The sequence below is a fragment of the Notechis scutatus genome, chromosome Z, assembly GCF_049901735.1.
Source record: "Notechis scutatus isolate UNSWTSFEM ecotype Mainland chromosome Z, rNotScu1.2, whole genome shotgun sequence".
In the NCBI taxonomy this organism is placed as follows: Eukaryota; Metazoa; Chordata; class Lepidosauria; order Squamata; family Elapidae; genus Notechis; species Notechis scutatus.
In genome coordinates, this window is record NC_142025.1 from 90,399,294 (window position 1) to 90,420,096 (window position 20,803).

Genomic DNA, 20,803 nt, shown 5'->3' on the forward strand with positions numbered 1-20,803 from the left:
AAGAAGAAAATTATAACCAGCCACATAAGCAAAGAGATCCAACACACGATCATACCCAGAGAGAAATCTTCCAGATGCCCCAAACTATATGGCCTCCCAAAAATACACAAAGAAGGCATACCTCTCAGACCCATAGTCAGCTCCAGAGGAGCACCACTACAAAACCTAGCTAAACACTTAGCAAAACAGCTACAGCCCCATGCTGAAACAGCAGCTTCACATGTACAAAACTCATACCACTTCTTGCAATTGATCAAAGATCTACATGTGGAGCAGGAAGATCTGCTTGTAAGCTTCGACGTGGTTTCACTATTCACTCAAGTCCCGATAAAAGAGACCCTGGAAATCATCAAAAATAAATACCAACCAGCTAAACACCTCATGGAACTAACAGAACACTGCTTAACCAACACATATTTCATATACAAAGGACAAAGATACAAACAAATTGAAGGAGCCCCTATGGGATCACCACTGCCACCTGTCATTGCAAACCTGTTCATGGAAGAATTCGAATCCAGAGCCCTGGCCAATGCCATCCACAAACCCAAACTATGGCTAAGATACATCGATGACACATTCGTGATTTGGCCCCATGGAAAAGAAAACCTAAACAACTTCCTAACACACCTAAACAGCACACACCCCAAAATCAAGTTCACCATGGAAATGGAAACAAACAAACAACTACCATTCCTAGATGTACTAATCTACAAAATAACAGATGGCACACTAGGACACACCATATACCAGAAGAAAACACACACCAACTGCTACCTCAACGCCCAATCCCACCACCACCCAGCACAGATAAACTCCGTGGCTAAAACACTAATTACTAGAACCAAACGCCTGGCAGACAAGACACACATTAAGACTGAACTATGCACCCTGACCAAAGTACTGACAGCCAACGGCTTCCACAAAAGCAAAATCACCGGCTTGATCCACAAAAACACACTGAGACATAATAGAGACCCACAAGATGAACAGACCTATGGAACAGCTGTCCTGCCCTACATAAGAGGCACTACAGACAAAATTAGTAAGATACTACACAGACACCACATCAAGACTGCCTTCAAAACAGACAGAAAAATAGCAGCCATCCTCAGAAACCCCAAAGATAAAATTGACCTGGAAAACCAAGGCATATACGAAGTCCCCTGTGCATCATGCCCGGCCACATACATTGGACAGACCAATAGAAGAATAAGTACCCGCCTGGATGAACACAAAAGTGCAGTCAAAAAGCTGGAACACACTTCCTCACTAGTCCAACACATGGAAGCCACAGGTCATAGCATCAACTTCAATGGCACCAAAACCCTAGCCACTATAGAAAACCCCAGCCACAGAATCATCAGAGAAGCCATAGAGATTGAAAAAAGACCAGAAAGCATGAACAGAAGAGATGATTCCACCAGACTATCAATCATTTGGAAGCCTGCACTCACAAACAAAAAAATCTCCACACCACAAGCCAGGCAAACACCTGGGCACAAACAAATCCCCCTGATACCTCCAGCTCAAACACACCCCAACCAGGCACCCAGATGAAACCTAGCTTCCTAACTAATGATAGCCGTCCATTCACCGAGCCAAGCTGCACTAAAGGCCTCCAATAAAGAGTAACACAATGCTGCCAGCCAATCAAGATACAAAAAGAGCCAAAAAACAGACAGAAGATATTAGAGACACCAATCAAGCAGAACACAGCAAACTCCGAGACCAATAAACACAGACCAAGACTCCCAACCAATCGGGATGAAGAAAAAACCATTCTGGCACAGCAATAGGCTGCCCCAAATTCAAATCTGAAACCACTGTAAAAGTCTGACTCACAGACGGACACAATACAGAAGCCTGATGATGGCAGATGAGATTCTGCTGAAACGTTGCTACAACTTTAAAGAACTACAATGGCGTGGGAAATACCGAACCAAGCGAACACCATACATGTAAGTACCCATGAAACTTAAGAAAACATATATATATATATATATATATATATATATATATATATATATATATATATATATATATATATATATATATATATATATATATATATATATTCTTAAGTTTTATGGGTACTTACATGTATGGTGTTCGACTTGGTTCGGTATTTTCCCACGTCATTGTAGTTCTTTTAAAGTTGTAGCAACGTTTCAGCAGAATCTCATCTGCCATCATCAGGCTTCTGTATGTGTCCGTCTGTGGGTCGACTTTACAGTGGTTTCAGATTTAGATTTGGGGCAGCCTATTGCTGTGCCAGAATGGTTTTTTCTTCATCCTGATTGGTTGGGAGTCTTGGTCTGTGTTTATTGGTCTCGGAGTTTGCTGTGTTCTGCTTGATGGTGTCTCTGATATCTTCTGTCTGTTTTTTGCTCTTTTAGTATCTTGATTGGCTGGCAGCATTGTGTTACTTTAATGGAGGCCTTTAGTGCAGCTTGGCTTCGGGTAAATGGATGGCTATCATTAGTTAGGAAGCTGGGTATATATATATAAAAGAGGAAAAGTAACTAAAGGGAGCCTCTAACCTAAAATGTTGCAAAATCAAAAAAAGGAAGAAAAAAAATGTAAATAAAAAGGAAGCCAGTCCAGTTAGCAAATGCTAAATCACAATAGAAGTCCAGTAAAAAAATAAAAATAAAAAGCCAAGCCTCACTTTGACGTTTCCTTTAAAAACCGCCGCTTATTCAGTTCTGTCAAAACTTTTACAGATTTTTTCTTTTCCTTAGGGTGTCCCTTTAAGTCTTAGAATAATGATAAAAAACTTCTCACTAAACCAACACACTTTCTCTTTCCAGTCTTCCGTTCCGGAGCTGTCCCAACTTCAGCAGCTTTAATGGCTGCCTCTCTGCCGCTGGCAAGAAGGGCTTCTCCTGGATCAACCAGGGACTTTGTGGTGTCCCTGGGATCAGCAAGATGCTCCCTTCACTATCACCATCTCTTCGGGATGGTTTAGGTCCGTTGGGACCGTCCAGAGGCAAAGATATCGGCTGCATTCTCAGACCTCCGAGATTGCATGCCGTATCGTCGCGACGTCAGCTCCGCCCTCCAGTCTCAGGGCAATATCTCTTTTGAATTCTACTGTATAGTGTTGTGTTGGTGTGGTGTCGGGGGTTTTCTGTTCAATGTGTGGAGTGTGAAGGATGTGTGTTTGTGTTTATTTTCATGGTCATGATATGCACTGAGGATAATGTTTGATTTCGTTGTACAAGGTGCAATGACAATAAAGTAAGCTAAACTAAACATGACATGATTGAGCTTGATACCCGTGATACAGAGAGAAAGCTGAAGATACAAAGACAACTTAAGATGGTCAATCCAGCATAATCATATAAATTTACATTTGAGGAAGTAAAATGTATTTGCTTACTTTTAATTCATATTTGATTAGAATTTTGGTGGGAAATCTGGACCCAGAATGATGAAAATTGTCATTAGGGTAGAACACTTCAACTTGGCATAAAACACAACTAGTGCATCATGTCATTTCAGTTCCAGCTCCATCATAGCAGCTACTAAAAACCCTGAACATTTAAGTGGTGTTGAGATTTCATAATTCTGTGGAATTTTATAGATTTCATAGACGTGTGGAATTTTACCTGTTATTTCCTAAAAAACAAATACTGATAGTAAAGGTGGTTTTCATCCGGTTCACACCGGTTCAACAGAACCGATACCTAATTTTTTGTTGACTTCAGTGAACCAATTAGATGTGTTTTTGTTCAACTTCCTTCCAGGTGGGGAGAAAAAAAACCCTCCCCAAGGAGGGTAATTTAATAACCGGTTCACCCTGGGTCAGGTTGACTGTCATGGGAGGCTTGTCCATTGCAGTAATAAATCAGCTTCAACAGTTTCGGTACATACCAGGCCTCAAGGCCTCAAGGCCTCACGTAGGCTGAAAGCGTGTACCAGGAACAAAGAACATCAATCAACAACACGTCATCATGGGCTAATAACTGGACTGCAAACGCTGACTGGCTACTTTGTACCTACTAAACTGACCATCTAACACTGTGATTTGATGCTACTATGTGTCCACTAATATTTCTACTCATGTAACATAATGATTGGATAGAGTTCACCGCTTGTGACGTATCACTGTGTGTTTTTAATAAAAGAGCTTCCCGAGCTCGTGCTCGGGGCAGCTCACCCGAGATAGAACCTGCCTGGTGTCTTTCTTGATGCATTCGACCACCCAGTGAGAAGCCTTCCAAATGCGGAGCAAAGCCGCATCTGGTGACCCCGACGTGATCCGTTAAAAGAAACAGGTGTGTCTGTCTTCGACTGCTTATCTCACCCGGCCGGACGAGCCAGTTGCAACCCAGGGATGCCGTCTCATGTCACGGATCCCTCCCCAGGAATCTTTTGCAAAGAAGACATCCTCCCTTCAGGTGGGTATGGGCGGAAAGTTCTCCAAAGCGCAGATAGCACATTTGCAGGAATTAGGAGAATTAACGAAGAGCTCAATTCTTATTCTTAGGAATCAGGGTAAAACGCTCCCGGTTCCAACTAAGAAGGACCTTATTAACCTTTTGACTTACATTTACACACAATTTCCGGCTTATCCGGAGAAAGGGTCCTTGAAAGTCTCCACATGGCAACTATTGGGTGACTATTTTCATAATAATCCCAGAGCTCCGCCAAAGATTCTGACCACATGGCATATAGTCATGGAATGTTTAAAAATCCATGGTTTAGCACTGACCAAAGCCCCCTCCCCTAAGGAGGGTCCTCCTCCTTATACAAAAACAAAGGACAAAACAAAGGCCGAAACCAAAACAAAGGCCGCTCTCCCGTTAGAAGCTTCCTCCCCCCACTGCTCCTGAACCCACGAGTCCTCCTAAATCAAATCCAGTGGAGGATCAAACACCCATGGGAGCGATCGCACAAGCCATGGCACAGGGACGCAAGGAGGGCTCTCTTACCCTGGAAGAGCTCTCTCTTTGTCCCGTTGAATATATAGGGGATGGAACCGGAAATATGGTGCCTAGACTTGAACCTTTACCCATGAAATTAATCAGAGATTTGAAACAAGCCGTGGCCATGTACGGCATCCAGGCACCATATGTCAGAGGCTTCATTAACACCATCAGCACCTCCCTTTTTATGTTACCCCAAGATTGGAAAGATCTTTTCTGTATGGTACTGACGGGACCGCAGTATGTTGTTTGGGAGTCAGACTTTCGCGCCGAAGCTGAGAGATTTGCCCGCGATCGTGGCGCAGCCACGAGAGTGGATCAAATTTTTGGTATGGACCGATTTGCGGACTTATCAGCTCAGGCGGCTCTACCACAACGTACCCATACCACTATCAGTATCATAGCGGTCAAAGCCCTTGACAAAGTTGATGATCCTACCTCTGGCATTGTAGGATCTTTTTCAAAAATCACTCAAGGCTCACATCAGCCTTATGCTGAGTTCATAGAGGAACTTCAGAAAGCCATTCACAGACAAATCTCGAATGAAGAAGCCCGTAAAGAGCTTCTGTTGAAACTGGCTGTTGAAAATGCAAATGAGAATTGCAAGAGGATTCTGCAGCCTCTATCTGCCCGAGGGGGGGCTTCCCTCTCGGACTATCTAAAGGCTTGCAGAATCGTGGGAACTGTCTCCTACAATATGGAGCATCTGGCCATGGCCTTGCAACAAGCAAATTCTCAAAACAGGCCAGCCGGAAACTGCTTCAATTGTGGGAAGCCAGGCCACTTCAAAGCACAATGCAGAGCCAGGGACAATACACAAAATAACACCAAGCCTAAAACAATATGCCCAAGGTGCAAGAAAGGGTACCACTGGGCAAATCAGTGTCGCAGCAACATTCCTCAACCACAGGGAAACTAGAAGAGGGGCGATCAGCCAGCCCCGCTCCCAAGGCTGACTCCATATCTTTCCAACTAATTGCCTCCGAAGATATGGAAATTGACATCCCAGGCACTGTGTACTTTCTTCCCACACGCCTGAAAACAATCCCTCCTGCCATGACGCCCCTCATAATTTATCCCATCCGGGACCTCATGGCAAAGGGAATCATTGGATCTCCGTTTCTGAGAGATTCCGATGACTTTTCCTCAGTGGCCATGGCGGTAATTGGAAATACTCCCACCAAATTTAGCAAGGGAGAACTAGTAGCAACCGCTGTTCTGGTACCTGTTAAAACAGCTGATGCTTGGGCATTTACGGTCCATCAAACGGTGGAATATGCCAGGCCTGTGTTACAATTCACAATCCGTGACAAAGTCTTTTCGGGTCTCTTAGATACTGGAGCTGACGTAAGTGTCATCCGAACGGCTGAGTGGCCGGACGATTGGCCTTTGGAAACTGCCCCAGCCGTTCGGGGAGTGGGAGGAGTTCAGCACACCCACCGTAGCAAACACAGGCTACCGGTGAGTTCTTATGTCTCAACTTAACGCAAAGCTCATTATTGATTAATGGAATCTTTTGTTAGAACTCCACTGCAGCTACAATTAAAAACCACATAACCTGTTTGGGTAGATCAATGGCCCCTCACAATAGACAAACTAGAGGCCCTGCAATCACTTATCCAGGACCAAATTGTCAAAGGGCACGTTGAACCATTTGTCAGCCCATATAACACCCCCATTTTTGTCATAAAGAAAAAGTCAGGAAAATGGAGGCTCTTACAGGATCTAAGAGCCGTGAACACAATAATAAAACCAATGGGGGCGCTACAATGTGGTCTCCCAAATCCCAACATCATCCCTGAAAAATTTGATCTCATAGTCATAGACTGCTTTTTTTCTATCCCCTTGCATGAATAAGATCGCGCCTTATTCACTTTTACACTGCCTCGCTTAAACAACTCCTCTCCCTCCTCCCGCTTTCAGTGGAAAGTTCTACCTCAAGGTATGCTCAATAGCCCCACCATGTGTCAACACTATGTCAATAATGTCTTGCTACCCTATCGTTCTGCTTTTCCACAATTTCTGGTGTATCATTACATGGACGATATCCTTGCCGCTCCTGGGCCACTGAGTACGGTGTTCACTTCATTTTCTTTCTTAAAAGCCGTTCTTGCAAAAGGAGGTTTGCACATAGCACCTGAAAAAGTACAAGTACTAACTCCGTATGCATATCTGGGCTATAAAATGCTTTCAACTACTGCCTATCCTTCACTCCCCTCTCTGTCTCTACCTTCTCAACCTACCCTGGTTCAACTTCAGCAATATCTGGGTACTGTAAACTGGGCTCGACCTTTCCTGTCTTTAACCACTGATATTCTTTCTCCATTGTTTGAAGCCCTTACCTGGGGAAAAAAGCCTGCTGACATAATATCCTTGCAGCAACCTCAGCTTCAAGCAATAACTCAAATAGAAGAGAATATTCAAAAAATATGGGTAGACAGAGCTGCTGCCAATACTCTCTAGATATGGTCATTTTAGCCACCCCGAGGCTTATGACCGCAGCAGTAACTCAAAAGGACCAAAAGCTCCATATCATAGAGTGGATCCATCTTTCCCATATGCCACGATGCTCCATCACTTCCAAATCAGCTTAATTGGCTCAATTGATCATAAAAGGCAGGAGCTGTGCAAAATTACTTATGGGAATAGATATCTCCACACTTTTTATCCCTTTTTCGCTACAAATATGGGAATCTCTATTCCAAAACTCCCAGGAAATTCAATTTGCCTTAGCCGACTGGCCTGGACTAGTTTCCTGCCACCCGCCCGCTGATCCACGTTTTCAAATCATTCGGACAATACCCATCTCTTTCTCCTCTCCCATCAGCAAAGGACCTTTGGTCAATGCTTTGACTATATTTGCTGATGGCAGTAGAGAACGAGGGGCATGCGCTTGGCAAAGGGATGGGGTGTGGCACACTAAAACCACCCCTGTGCAGACATCATCACAAAGGGCTGAGCTTGCTGCAACCATATTAGTCCTCCAGAATTTTAACGAACCCCTCAATTTGATCTTGGACAGCCTATATGTTACCCAAATAGTCTCTACTATTCACGACTCTTACCTCTCTCCCACTATTGATAAAAACCTTCTCTCTCTTTTTGTTACATTGCAACACCTTGTTGCACAGCGCCAGCACCCCCTCTTTGTAGCACACATTCGCAGCCACCAGCCCTTCCCAGGAATCCTCCAGGAAGGCAATGATGTGGCTGATCAAGCGGCTGCAGGCATCATGACCTCACACACATTAACTCCTTGGGAGAGCCATTCATACTTCCATCAAAACACTAAAGCTCTCATGAAACATTTCAACCTTACTATGGCCGAAGCCTCAGCCATTAGACAGCAGTGCCCCACCTGCAGTCAACAAGCCCATTCCATTCCCTTAGGGGTAAATTCTCATGGGTTGAAAGCCTGTGAAATATAGCAGATGGACGTTACTCAGTTTCCTCCGTTTGCCCCCTGGAAGTATCTGCATGTCACAATTGATACTTATTCAGGGTTCATAATGGCGACCCCGCAAAGAGGAGAAGCCTCCAAACATGTCATCAATCATTGCATTTGCACCTTTGCATCGTTGGGACGCCCAAATGAAATAAAAACAGATAATGGTCCTGCATACATTAGCACAGCTATGTCAGAATTTTGCACTAAGTGGCAAATTACCCACAAATTTGGGATCCCTTATAACAGTCAGGGACAAGCCCTGGTAGAGAGAGACAACCTAACGCTAAAAACAGCGTTAGAACGACATTTGATCAAAGGGAAAAGAACCCTTGGCCTCCCGGCGATGCAAGACACCCTTAATCTCTGTCTTTATACCCTCAACTTCCTCAATCTCTCCGGCACCCCTGCTATGACGGCAGCGGAGCGACATTTTTCCTCCCCACCTTCCCCTGATTCTCCCAAACCACAGGTATACTACCGCCAACTGCCAGAACCTATTTGGAAGGGCCCTGCTGGTCTCATCACCTGGGGTCGCAGCTACGCAGCTATCCAGCTTCCAGATTGTGTCCTGTGGGTTCCTGGATGACACGTCAGACCATACCACCCCAAGGCAGAAAAATCACCACCTGCAGACATATCAACATGAGTCGTCTCGTTGCCTTGCTGACCCTCTTCCTCCTTCTTGCTGCACATGCCTCTAAGGTCTCCATTCCATCTCGAGTGACGTACTTTACGCCAGGTACTCCCCTCCTGCTGACCTGCACCGCGTCTGGGGACATCTTTCCCCCCTATCTCAGATGGTCGACACTCCCTCAGCCATGGCTCCATATCTCCAGTATTGCTTCTTTCCAGATCAACACCTTTGAACACCCTCCTCGGACTACACTCCTCATACTTCATCCTACTGCCACCGCCTATTATTGCTCCGGTCGACGCCTCTATGATTCCATACGTAACATCTATGACTCCTGGACAGTCCTCAGACCCCGTTCACCTCATCGTCATCACAGACAATTTGCGAATCAGCCTGACATTCATGTTCAGCCCCCCCCTTTTCTACATCGGGTTAAGAGATCGCAGAAATCCACCAGCGTGTCAGATGGCTGCGCCCCCTGCCTGACCAAAACCACACAAGCAGGCTTCATTCAACTAACTCTCATCTACCATACCCAACAACCACAGAAGTGCCTTCCTACCGGAAAAACTTGCCAAAAAAACGGGACCATGTACCATCTATGCAAGATGAACTCAAAAACCATTTGTTACGATCCCAAGACGGCTGTACGTCTCAATGTTATCTTATGGGCAGGACTTCCAAGAACCTCTGGCAGATCTGATCCTGAGGGGGAGGGAAAACTTTATTACCTAAACCACACCACCATGCTCAAGGATGGTACTAACCCAATTGTTTTAACCTTTGATGTTTGTATTGCTTGTTCAAAACCAGGGGGATATTCATGCGGGTCGGTTGACTGGAAAACAACGTACGCCCACAACCATAAATATTTGTGTCCTACACCCATTATCTGGGCCATAGGGAACCCCAACCAGTGGATCCCTTGTGGAGGTTCCATCGAGTGCTCAGGTTGGTCTTGTGTCTGTGATTATACCGGGGGAGGGTACTCAGGCTGCAATCATCTGTCACATTTCAAACGAATATCAGGGTCTACCACAGACAATAAGGTAGAAATCACCATCTCCAGACAACACCCTGCCTTGGATACTTATGGTATAGGGATTGATGGCACAGGATCGGATCCAAACACATACATTACCATAAAAACCGAAATAATATATGAAGGTAAGGAAACATCGTTAGGTTGGTCGGTATATAATAATTTGAGGAAATTAGATAAAGCCCCTGATACCAGTGTTAGTGCAAAAAACTTGTTCATGGATATGGCAGAAAAAATTGCAAAACAACTTGCAATAACCAATTGTTTTGTCTGTGGGAGAACCACCACAGGAGAACAATGGCCGTGGCAAGCCTTAGAAGCCTCACCATCACTGTTCAATAACATGTCTTCTATAGGAAACATAACAGCTAGAACAGTTTCCGATCCACTTATCTGGACAATCACCACCAACTTAATTGGTAGAAACTGCTTTTCCCGAAATGGATCCACTCCAGTAGGACACCTCCTTTGCTTAGGTACATGGGATAATTCCTACCAGACTTGGACAGCACCTGACAATGCTACCACCACACCTGCCAAATTCAACACCTCCCTCCTCCCTTATCTCAATGACACAACATCTTCCCAAGACGGGTCCTATGGATATAGAACCCCCATATATATGATTTATAATATGATTTATTCATATTATTTATATGAATTATTCGTTTACAAGCTGTTTTAGATTTAGCTGGCCAACGAATAGACAAGGCTCTAAACACTCTAGCAACTGGTACAGACAAATTATGCACAGCTGTCTACCAAAATCACTTAGCTTTAGATTACATACTAGCCAAAGAAGGAGGGGTATGTGGTAGGTTCAATCTCACGAATTGTTGTCTTCAAATTGATAAAGTAGGCAAAGTAGTAGCACAATTAACAACTGAGATGCGACAATTAACCTATAATCCTGATCAAGTATGGCAAGGTATTAATCTTAAAAATATTTTTAGTTCCTGGTTCCCAAAATTACCAGGATTACAAGCCATAGCAGCTCTCATAGGTATGATTGCTGCAGGATGCGTTATTCTTCCATGTGTGTTACCAATTTTTATTCGTCTATCTCCAATAGTCTGCCCTTATTAGCTGAAAAGCGTGCCATTGCACAGGTTAATGCCCTCTGGGAAAAGGAACCTCTGTACAAAGTCATACCCTCAGAAGACCCTGATGCGTACGCTCGCACAGATTTTCGCATGGGCAGTGACGAAGATCCAGAAGAAATTTCTCTCTATAAAACTAAAACAGAGGAGATGCAGTAATAAATCAGCTTCAACAGTTTCGGTACATACCAGGCCTCAAGGCCCCAAGGCCTCACATAGGCTGAAAGCGTGTACCAGGAACAAAAAACATCAATCAACAACACGTCATCATGGGCTAATAACTGGACTGCAAACGCTGACTGGCTACTTTGTACCTACTAAACTGACCATCTAACACTGTGATTTGATGCTACTATGTGTCCACTAATATTTCTACTCATGTAACATAATGATTGGATAGAGTTCACCGCTTGTGACGTATCACTGTGTGTTTTTAATAAAAGAGCTTCCCGAGCTCGTGCTCGGGGCAGCTCACCCGAGATAGAACCTGCCTGGTGTCTTTCTTGATGCATTCGACCACCCAGTGAGAAGCCTTCCAAATGCGGAGCAAAGCCGCATCCATCATGTGCGATGGAGCTGGAGGACTGGGACGGGCCACGCCTCTGACAGCCAACCTGGTCCTGGGCAAACTGGTTTTTAAACTATTTGAATCCTACCACTGCTCGACAATTGAGCCCAAAATTTTTGTTGCTACATTTTGTTGCTACATACAAATTTTTGTTGAGACATTTCTTAAGTGAGTTTTGTACCATTTTACAACCTTTCTTGCCACAGTTAAGTGAATCACTGTTGTTAAATTTAACAAGTGAATCTGGTTTTCTCATTGACTTTGCTTATCACAAGGTTGCAAAAGGTGATCACATGACCCTGGGACACTGCAACGGTGATAAATGTGAGTTCCCAAAGCATCTGAGTTTTGATTACATGACCATGGGGATGCTGCAATGTTTGTAAGTGTGGGAAATGATCAGAAGTAACTTTTTTCAGTGCCATTGTACCTTCGAACTGTCACTAAATGAATTGTTTTAAGTCAAGGACTATCTGTATATGAATGAACCCCTTCTTTCAGCTCAATAGGACTAATTTGCTAATCTAAACAAATTAAACCTATACTAGCAAGCAAAATTTAAGAGCAGATTGGAGGTTGTTAAAGTAGCTCTTAAAACTTATCTGAGAATGAGTGGATAACCATTGATTCAAAAAGTTAATGGATGGATGTTCAGTGCTAATAACTCGTTTTCCATGTAGCAAATAAACTGAGAACTGGCAAAATAGACTATGACCATATAATTAGAGTTGCATAATATATGCAGTTTTGATTTTTTTTTCTAGCATGTTGTTGGAAGAAATATCCACCTCATACAGTTCCAAGCCAGAAGATACTGGAAACATGGAGGCTGATTGGAAAGATGGTTTAATGGTGAAGCAGAACCATGAAGCAAATGATTCAGGGCAGCTGACCACATGGAATTGAGAGTGAGGGCTATTTATACTTTCTCTTGGGCTTTGAACTTGAGCTTCCTGCTCCTGTGGAAGAACATGTATATTGACTATTGTCAGACTCACATGGTGCCATGTACAAATTCTAGGGGTTTGTCTGAGCTAAGCTTGGTTGAATTTTGGCTGATGCAATGAAGGGGTTTGTGTTCTGAAAAGATGTTGGGAAATTCCTATTATGGCTGAGAGCTAATCCTACCTTTGTTCAGACCTTGCTGCAGAGAATTTGCTTATGAATAGAGCTGTATCTCTCTCTTAAGTGCTTATGAATAGAGCTATCTATCTCTTAAGCGCTAACATCTACTGTGGGCTATTAAGGAAGGTGGGGGCTTCTTTCCAAGAACATGTTTTTCAACTTCCCATCCAGGGAAATATATTATTCTGCCTTTTTAATATTTCTCAAAAAAATTCATACTTCTAGGAGGGGAGAGTGCTAACTTTCTTCGTTTTATGAACATTAACTTTCATACCCTGAAGGCCATTCATTAACCCAACTCTGACACTTTGCATCCAAAACCTATCCTATTGCTGTTTTTACCTTGATGTACTTAACTTCTATACAGTGGCATTATGAAAGAATGCATCTTTTTTCCCATAGAGCTCAAAAACATTTAAAACATGTATTGTTTATAAAATGTACAAAAACTAAAAGATTTAAGTGACTGAAATGACTTAGAAGTTTGGATTTTAACATTACTTTACTTTCTAAAATTTATTTAGATTCTTAAAGCGTAGTAAATTTTCAATTCACTTCCTTCATAAGCGCCTGTAGTTTAAAAAAGCATCAGATCACCTAAGAAAATCCCAAGTCACCACAGATGCTTATTTTACTGACTTTTGTTGCATGTGTTTGTTGCTCCTTCACTTATTTGGAAAAGGACAGGATTATTTGAGGATACCATGTTAGTGTTAAATTACATTGTTGTCCTCAAAAATATAATCTCCTTTAGATTTTCAGGAGGGAAAAGCAGTAACAAAGGCACTGGCCCTTTAAATACTGGAAGCTTTCCCTTCTAATTACATAGTTCACTTTTAAGGTTATCTTTACTCACTTGAAGACCACAAATTGTTTACATATAGTATGTGTGCATGCATACATTTGTGTATGCATAAGATGCATATCCTCTTGTGTGGCAAACATATATTTGTAAGGTGAGGTTATTTAACAGGCAATCTAAATCACATTTATTTAGGATAAGGTCAAGTCCCCTTTGAGTAATGTGTGAAAGAAATGTAGAATATTTTGCTTGCATGTCCAAATAGAGCCCTTTGCTCACATACTGTGTTTTCCAGTGTATTTATATTCACCAAGTGACGATAGATAATCCCTGCCTATACAATACTGATATTTGAGACAGAAAGGGTAATGAGACCTGATTCAGACTGGCTCTTTACAAGAAACAAAACAATTATCTGAATGTTAATAGTATTAAGGGAAGGAAACCACACCCTTCCTTTATGAGGTTCCCATGTCAATCAGGAACGGATATTGGTAGGGTGGCTTATCACTGAAGACATAATTTGTCCTTCCCCTTGCCTTATTTTGACCACTAGAACTGATAGAAATTTTTTTTCATGGGAGTGGTGAATAAGGAGTGAAATACAAGTCTTATTGTTTCAATCCTTTCCAGGCAAGGATTCAATCATACCTCCTATAGCCCTGGGCAGGATATCTGAAAATTAAGATTGCAATAATAACTGTTATCCCCCCCCTCCCCAAATATATTGGCCTATTTGGAGATGATTGGAGCTTATTCTCAAACCTTTGGAGATGATTTAGGAGCTTATTCTCAAACCTTTACCTTATATGATCTCCGCCCTTTTTAAAAATTCGATGTACCTATGAAATCCAAGATTGGAATCTTTCACTTCTGTTATCACTTAACTTTGTTTTATTGCAATGCCTACATACAAAATATTAACTTCACCTAGGATTGGTTATTTGTGATTTATATGCTTAGCTAAGTTTCTCCTAAATGATAGCCTAATTTACAGAACTTCCACAGATATTTAAAAGCCATGCTAAAGAAAAGAGAGGGTTGGGGCAGGAAGAGAGAAATTGTGCGCCTGATCTTTTCCTGACATCACATTTCTGTCCAGAATTGAATTGAAAATTCAACTTAGTGTGTTCAAGACATGTTGGAAAAAAAAACATACATTTGTATTTCTTCAATACACGGTCTCACAGAAATCATTTTTCCTCAAGATCTTAAAACTACTAAATTCTGCATTTGGTAAAAGACACGTAAAGAGGTTAATGTCAAAGAGGGAACGTTTTGTTGTAAAAAAAGATGGTTGTCTTACTTGGTTTATAAAATATTTTTTAAAAAATGCTAATGACACATATGATCCCCACAACCAACCACCCCTCCCAAAGACAGTCAACAAAATGCCCCATTTTGGTACAATTATTGGTCACTTCATTGTAAAAAAAAATATATATATTAACAACAACATCAACCCAAAGGGGTCTGGCTACTATGGTCTTTATCCAAACGCTGGTCAGAAAAATGACAGAAAAGTCCATCTCCAGCAAAATAAAGCCAGTCACTTGAAGTTCTTGAAATTCTCTCCATCTTCAACAGTATGCCAGACATTTCCCCTTTGCAAAAAAATAAAATTAAAAAAATCCCGTTCTTCAGTTCCTCTTCTATCCCTTGACTCTTGCAACACGCTCACACAAAATATGACCCTCCCCAACTCCCATTTCCCTCAGCAGGAAATGCTGGATATCCAGTTTGTCACAGGAAATTGCTAAGTGCAGTTGCAGCCACTTTGTTTGCTTTCTCTCTTTCTCTTTTGTTAAAATGTGAAAGATCAAGACTATACAAGATTGTCCATTATGAGGAGTGATGGGGCTCACTGGCAAATTCCCACAGCTCGTGCTCTTTCAGAATCCATCTCTCCTTGGCTGTTTGCTGGGGTTGATGGAGAAAAAGGGGAAAATGTCTCTCATTGCCATGTTGTTGTTTAAAAAAGGATTTGTACAAAGTCCCAAGCTGGTGGCTAGAACTGGGGGTTGGAAGAAGGATGAAGATGAGAGGGGGGAAAAGAAGTTAAAGGAGTCTGGATTTTGCTATGACCCCTGTCATCTCTCATAAACAGAGATTTAAGGGGAGGGAGAGAGAAGGGATTATATAATGAAGTTCTCTCCCCACACTATCATCAGCCATAAAAAAAGGGAAAAGTACACCCCTCAGCTGGTTGTCAGCTATTGTGTACCTTGCCCCTTGCTCCTCTCTGCCACACCCACACATCGTTAATGCAATGTGAGGCGTGTGAAGAAAGGAAGTGAATTAAACCACAGTGATTCCCTCCCCCGCCCCCGCCCCCCCTCTGTTTCTTCCCCATTCCCAGCTTTCCAGCTGCAATGTTACTATTATCCGGAAAAACAAAACCGAATAAAGTACAGCAAGGAAGGTGGAAGATGAAAGACAATTCAGTTGGAGTCCGAATCGGAAGAGTCTCCTGAAGAGGATGAGGAACTGCTGCTGCCTTCTGATTCATTGTCCTCGTCGTCATCGTCATCTTCTTCGTCATCCTCTTCTTCATTCTGGAAAAGAAGAGGCGAGTTACAGAGCAAGCCAAAGGTTTGGGGGGGAAGGAAGCTACAAATAGAACAGGAAACACACTTCCTGTAAATCTGACAGAAGGGTAAGTGGGAGCACAGAATCCCGGTTTTTAAGCATCTCAGTATCTATTCACCCTTTCAAAAGATGGTTAGCTCATAGGCTATACAGACTGTCAACCTGCAGGTCAAACCGGGCTAACAAAGGCCAGTGCTATCTATAGATCTATCCTCTCTCTTTGCCGTCTTTGTTGTGCTGTTGTTAAAACCCAGTCAGGAGGATTCTTTAGATCTGGAAAGGGTTTGCTACCACTGTAATTCCAGGGTGAATTAAACTGTTGTTTTTCTATTGATATTATTAGTGGGGAAGCAGCAATCTTGATTGTTTGAGAAAGGGACAGGGGAACTATTAAAATTCACTGTTGGGCGATCCTGTGTATGTCATCTCTTGATTATCCACAAAAAAAGATAACCTCATTGTGTCAATTAAGAAATTTGCTCAATTTTTGTAATTTAACATTTGGCAGAATACAGCTGTTCATTTTTCACTATACAAAAACCAATGCAGATGTCCCAACATCTGGCTCCTATGAAGCTATCTCATTTTAGAAACCATAGCAGGGACAAACTATTGCTGACAAATATTTGTTAATGGGACCACTCATTCGTAGGCAAAGTTGAGCCAATAAGGAATCACTGCCCTAAAACCTGCCATTCTCATAGCTAGTTTGCAAAAAACGTGTGAAGTGACTGTTTTTTTCAATTTCATCATAAAACAGTTTAGGCTCTTACAGGGTATTTATCTGAGAAATGTATTTCAAAAAATAAATCATATTTTAAACTGTGGCTTTCTGGAATATTTCAGTTATATTTCATTAAATATATATTCATTAAATTCGTTATATCTGTGGAAGCACATTTAAAAGAAGTTCCCACTGCCAAGATGCTTTGTTGGAAATAGGAAACTGCTCTATCCTGAGGGAAGGAGAGCATGCTGAGGTACTTTGAAGGAGCCATGTTGTCTAAGGCTTTTGGGGATAAGCAGAGCCTCACCTCTTCCCCATCTTCACTCTCCTCTTCACTACTTGAATCTGAAGAGTCTCCTCCCTCCTCAGAGGAATCACCATTCTCATCCTCATCGTCATCTTCCTCTTCATCCTCCTCATCCTCATCTTCATCCTCTTCCTCAGATTCCTGTGGATGTAGAGTGTAGATTAAAAGCAAATTAGTTTTCAACTTTAGGGAAGGTATTCATGAGGACTACAATGAATTAAATCTAAAGCAGCCAAACATATTCCCATTTCTAAAATAGAATGTCTTATTGTGCACACTTAAGTTAATGGTTAATATATGGAGAGTCATAACTTTCTCATTACTATAGTAGTGGGACTAATACAAAAACAAAATTTAAGTTTTCCTTTAATTAAGCTTAACTGATGAAATCCAGCTTAATTTGATTCAAATAAGCATGAAAGCACTCCAAAGTATTTAGCAAATAATATAATTTTCCTATGGCTGCAACAGAGGATAATTTTGGCAGAAAGGGAATTAGTGGGAAATTTTTAAAGTGTTGTAATAAGATCCGAAATAGGAAATGTGCTTTGGATCTGGTGTCCCACACCTTTTCTTGCAGAATACTGCCTTATCCCAAGAAAATATGGTTTTGAGTTATGAAGACAGCAAATGGGTACAGCCACAGGCTCACTCCATTTTCCTAGAACTACATGTGCCTTGAAAGCTCAGGAGAAGACAGTTTCTTTAAAGATCTGCCAAGCACTTCAGCTTGGATTGTAGGCACCGTGGCACTAGGATTAGTAGAAAATCCATCAGCTGTAGAAATATTGTGCTGTTTTTATTTCCGCAAACAAACAAAAAAAAAAAAGGGGGGGCTTCTGGATTTTATACTACTTCCAGGATTCTGTTACTACTTTGAAAATACCAGCTGACCTCAAAACAGCATTCTTTTTTTTGGAATTTTTCACCAGGCAATAATAGCTGTGTATAACATAGACATAGCATTATTAAGATACTTACTGATTTGGACTGCATTGAAGGTTTCATTTTTGGATTTGGGCCTCGCATCTTCCCCATATTCTTACGTTTCTGATGAGATAGAAGTGGAAGAGACATAATCAACATAGGAGACTGTACTGCTTTTCACAAATCAGTCTAAACACAACACAATTTCCATTACCTAAATCTTTCATCCTTATTGATTTATAGCCTGTGACCCTCAAACGTACCTCTGAACATATACTGATGCCAAAATTGGTAAAATGAGGAGGTGTAACAAATTCTACCCAAAGATAATATTCAGCTAGCTGCTAGGGAATTCATTTCTCCCCTAACATTTATTCTTTACTGCAGAATTGGCCAATAATTACTTTTAATATTTCGAGACAGACAAAGGACTGTAAAATAATTGAGATTGCTCCCGGGGGAAGACATTTTGCTTTTAGCATAGTGAAGTGTCTATTTTGGGGTACATCTTATTTTTAATCTGTTTCCAAATGGCACAGATTCAGCAGTAAGGGTCAGAAAGAATCTGTTAAGAGCCATAAAATAGGATATGAAGACCATGAGTTGCCCATTCCTGACATATCACTACCACCATTTCTCTTGAATTTCTCTTTTAAATATCTAAAAATTGATTGCACATCTGCTTCTTTCATTTTGGTTATTAAGCCAGCAATTTCTGGCTCAATAACGATTTCTAAACAGTTGTACCCAGACCAAATTCTCTCACATTATAGCATCTGTATAGTAGTTTTTGTTAACTTTTATTCTATCCTGATGTAGCAGCCTCTGGGGAACATGCAGGTGAAAAACAGCCAGCATTTATACCACCTAATTTGGTCTTCCACAACCTGACTGCATTTCTGCTGATGATGGAAGTTGTCCTCTTATCATCTCTAGAGGGCATCAGATTGAGAAGTATAATTAAACGTATGAATACATGAACAATGTATTTGTTGTCTAACAAGACTTTACGTTTATCTTCAGCATGAATGTTCAAAGCAACTAAAGTGTATAAAAAAAAACCCATATCAACTAATATCAACTTCATGCCAGTCCTGAGCTTGGAAACTAAAAAGTAGCAAATGGATAAAGGTTCAATAGTCACAAACTCTACTTGTATTCTGGTGCACAGTTCCAGTAGTAGCTACTTCAGTATAGCTATCCCCTACGACAGCGTATCATAACCTAAGATTCTATTAATTCTGAAAACATTCACCCTCTCATGTTCCATTATAAATAATTTACTGAATAATATGGATCCTGAAATGCCTGGCAGACGACGCCACCTTCCTTTCAGAGCTCCAGCTCAAGCTACATTTCATTTCATGCAAAAAATTCAAGAAGCATCCTTTTCAACACAACAGATATGCAATCTCCTGACACCCCCCACCCCAAAAGAAATACTTGCAAAATACTAACACTGGAGGTATGCTCTTTGTAGGCAGCTCTCTCTTGTGGTGATAAGGTCTGTAAAAAAATTAAAAAAAATAGATGAGGATGGAAAACTAAGATTAAAAGACATTCAGTGAAACAGGACAGTTGAGGACGGAGACAACTTGAGAAATCTGAATTAAAGGTTACAAAGGATCCATAACTGCGTGTCATTGATAATGGAGAACAATATTTCATATAGAAGCTAGAAATAATGACTTCATTTAAATTCACAGGTTTTTTAAAAATTGTACCTGTATTTTATTGTAATTTATCAAGGATATGTTACCTCCCCTCCCCTCCTCCTTTCCCCACTTTAGAATTCACCTTCAGCCACATGTCCAGGTGCACTTTGTACTGTTTCTGCTGTTCTTCAGCCAACTTTTTATACTGATCCTTTTGGCTCTGAGAGATCCGTTGCCAGCGGCTCCCAATCTCTACCATTCGCTCTTTCAGAGGAAGATGGTTGAGTTCACCATTTGAAAGCAGCTCCTGAGAAAATTTCTGATATCCATTCCTGAAAAGACACAAGAATCTGTCTATTACTCTTAACATTTTCAAATTCACTGCAACAGTAATATTCAGAACAGGTAATTTATTTTAAACAATTTCATAATCGTTGGGAATTAATGCTGGGAGATATTCTCGGCTATCACACTTTAGATTCATTAAAAAAGTTATCAAAGGTATGGCTTTGTAGATGAAAAAATGAAGCAATGTAGATCATTAGTGGCTGGGATCCTTGGTATAATAATTAATGGCAAGCTTAGTTCCAACTAAGCAACATCTGTTTCATCTGTTCCATTTCCTGACACTTAAGAGCAACTTTCAGTGGTAGAATGATTCCCAGAAAGTGTGCAAAACATCCATTTGCCCACCTCCCACATGTCCTTACAAAGATCTTACAAACTTAGAACAGGAACATAAAGTGAGATGTAACAATATTTTCCCACAATTTCCAGACTCCTATTTAAATATGTTTTTCCTTCAATCTCATGAAGGGTATTAAGAAGTTTCATAAAATTCCAGTTCCAATTTTGCTTCACTACATTTTTGTAAAGTTAGGCCCTTTTATTCTGTTGTTTGGCTGGATTGTATGAGATTGTGCAGGGGTGGAGTAGTGCATATGT

At 41.4% G+C, this 20,803-nt stretch overlaps 1 protein-coding gene across 7 annotated transcripts in view; it reads right to left on the reverse strand.

Moving 5' to 3' along the window:
• Positions 1–14,532: 14,532 nt before the first annotated feature.
• Positions 14,533–20,803, reverse strand: part of UBTF (upstream binding transcription factor) — a 36,466-nt gene continuing 30,195 nt past the window's right edge. For all 7 annotated transcript variants that reach the window (XM_026679784.2, XM_026679780.2, XM_087945727.1 and 4 more), the window contains 5 exons: positions 20,001–20,190; positions 19,662–19,709; positions 18,258–18,326; positions 17,277–17,417; positions 14,533–16,208 (listed from right to left, as the gene is read on the reverse strand). In XM_026679784.2, coding sequence (XP_026535569.1) covers positions 16,095–16,208; positions 17,277–17,417; positions 18,258–18,326; positions 19,662–19,709; positions 20,001–20,190 — 562 coding nt within the window. In that variant the 3' untranslated portion in view covers positions 14,533–16,094. The remainder of the gene's footprint in view (positions 16,209–17,276; positions 17,418–18,257; positions 18,327–19,661; positions 19,710–20,000; positions 20,191–20,803) is intronic.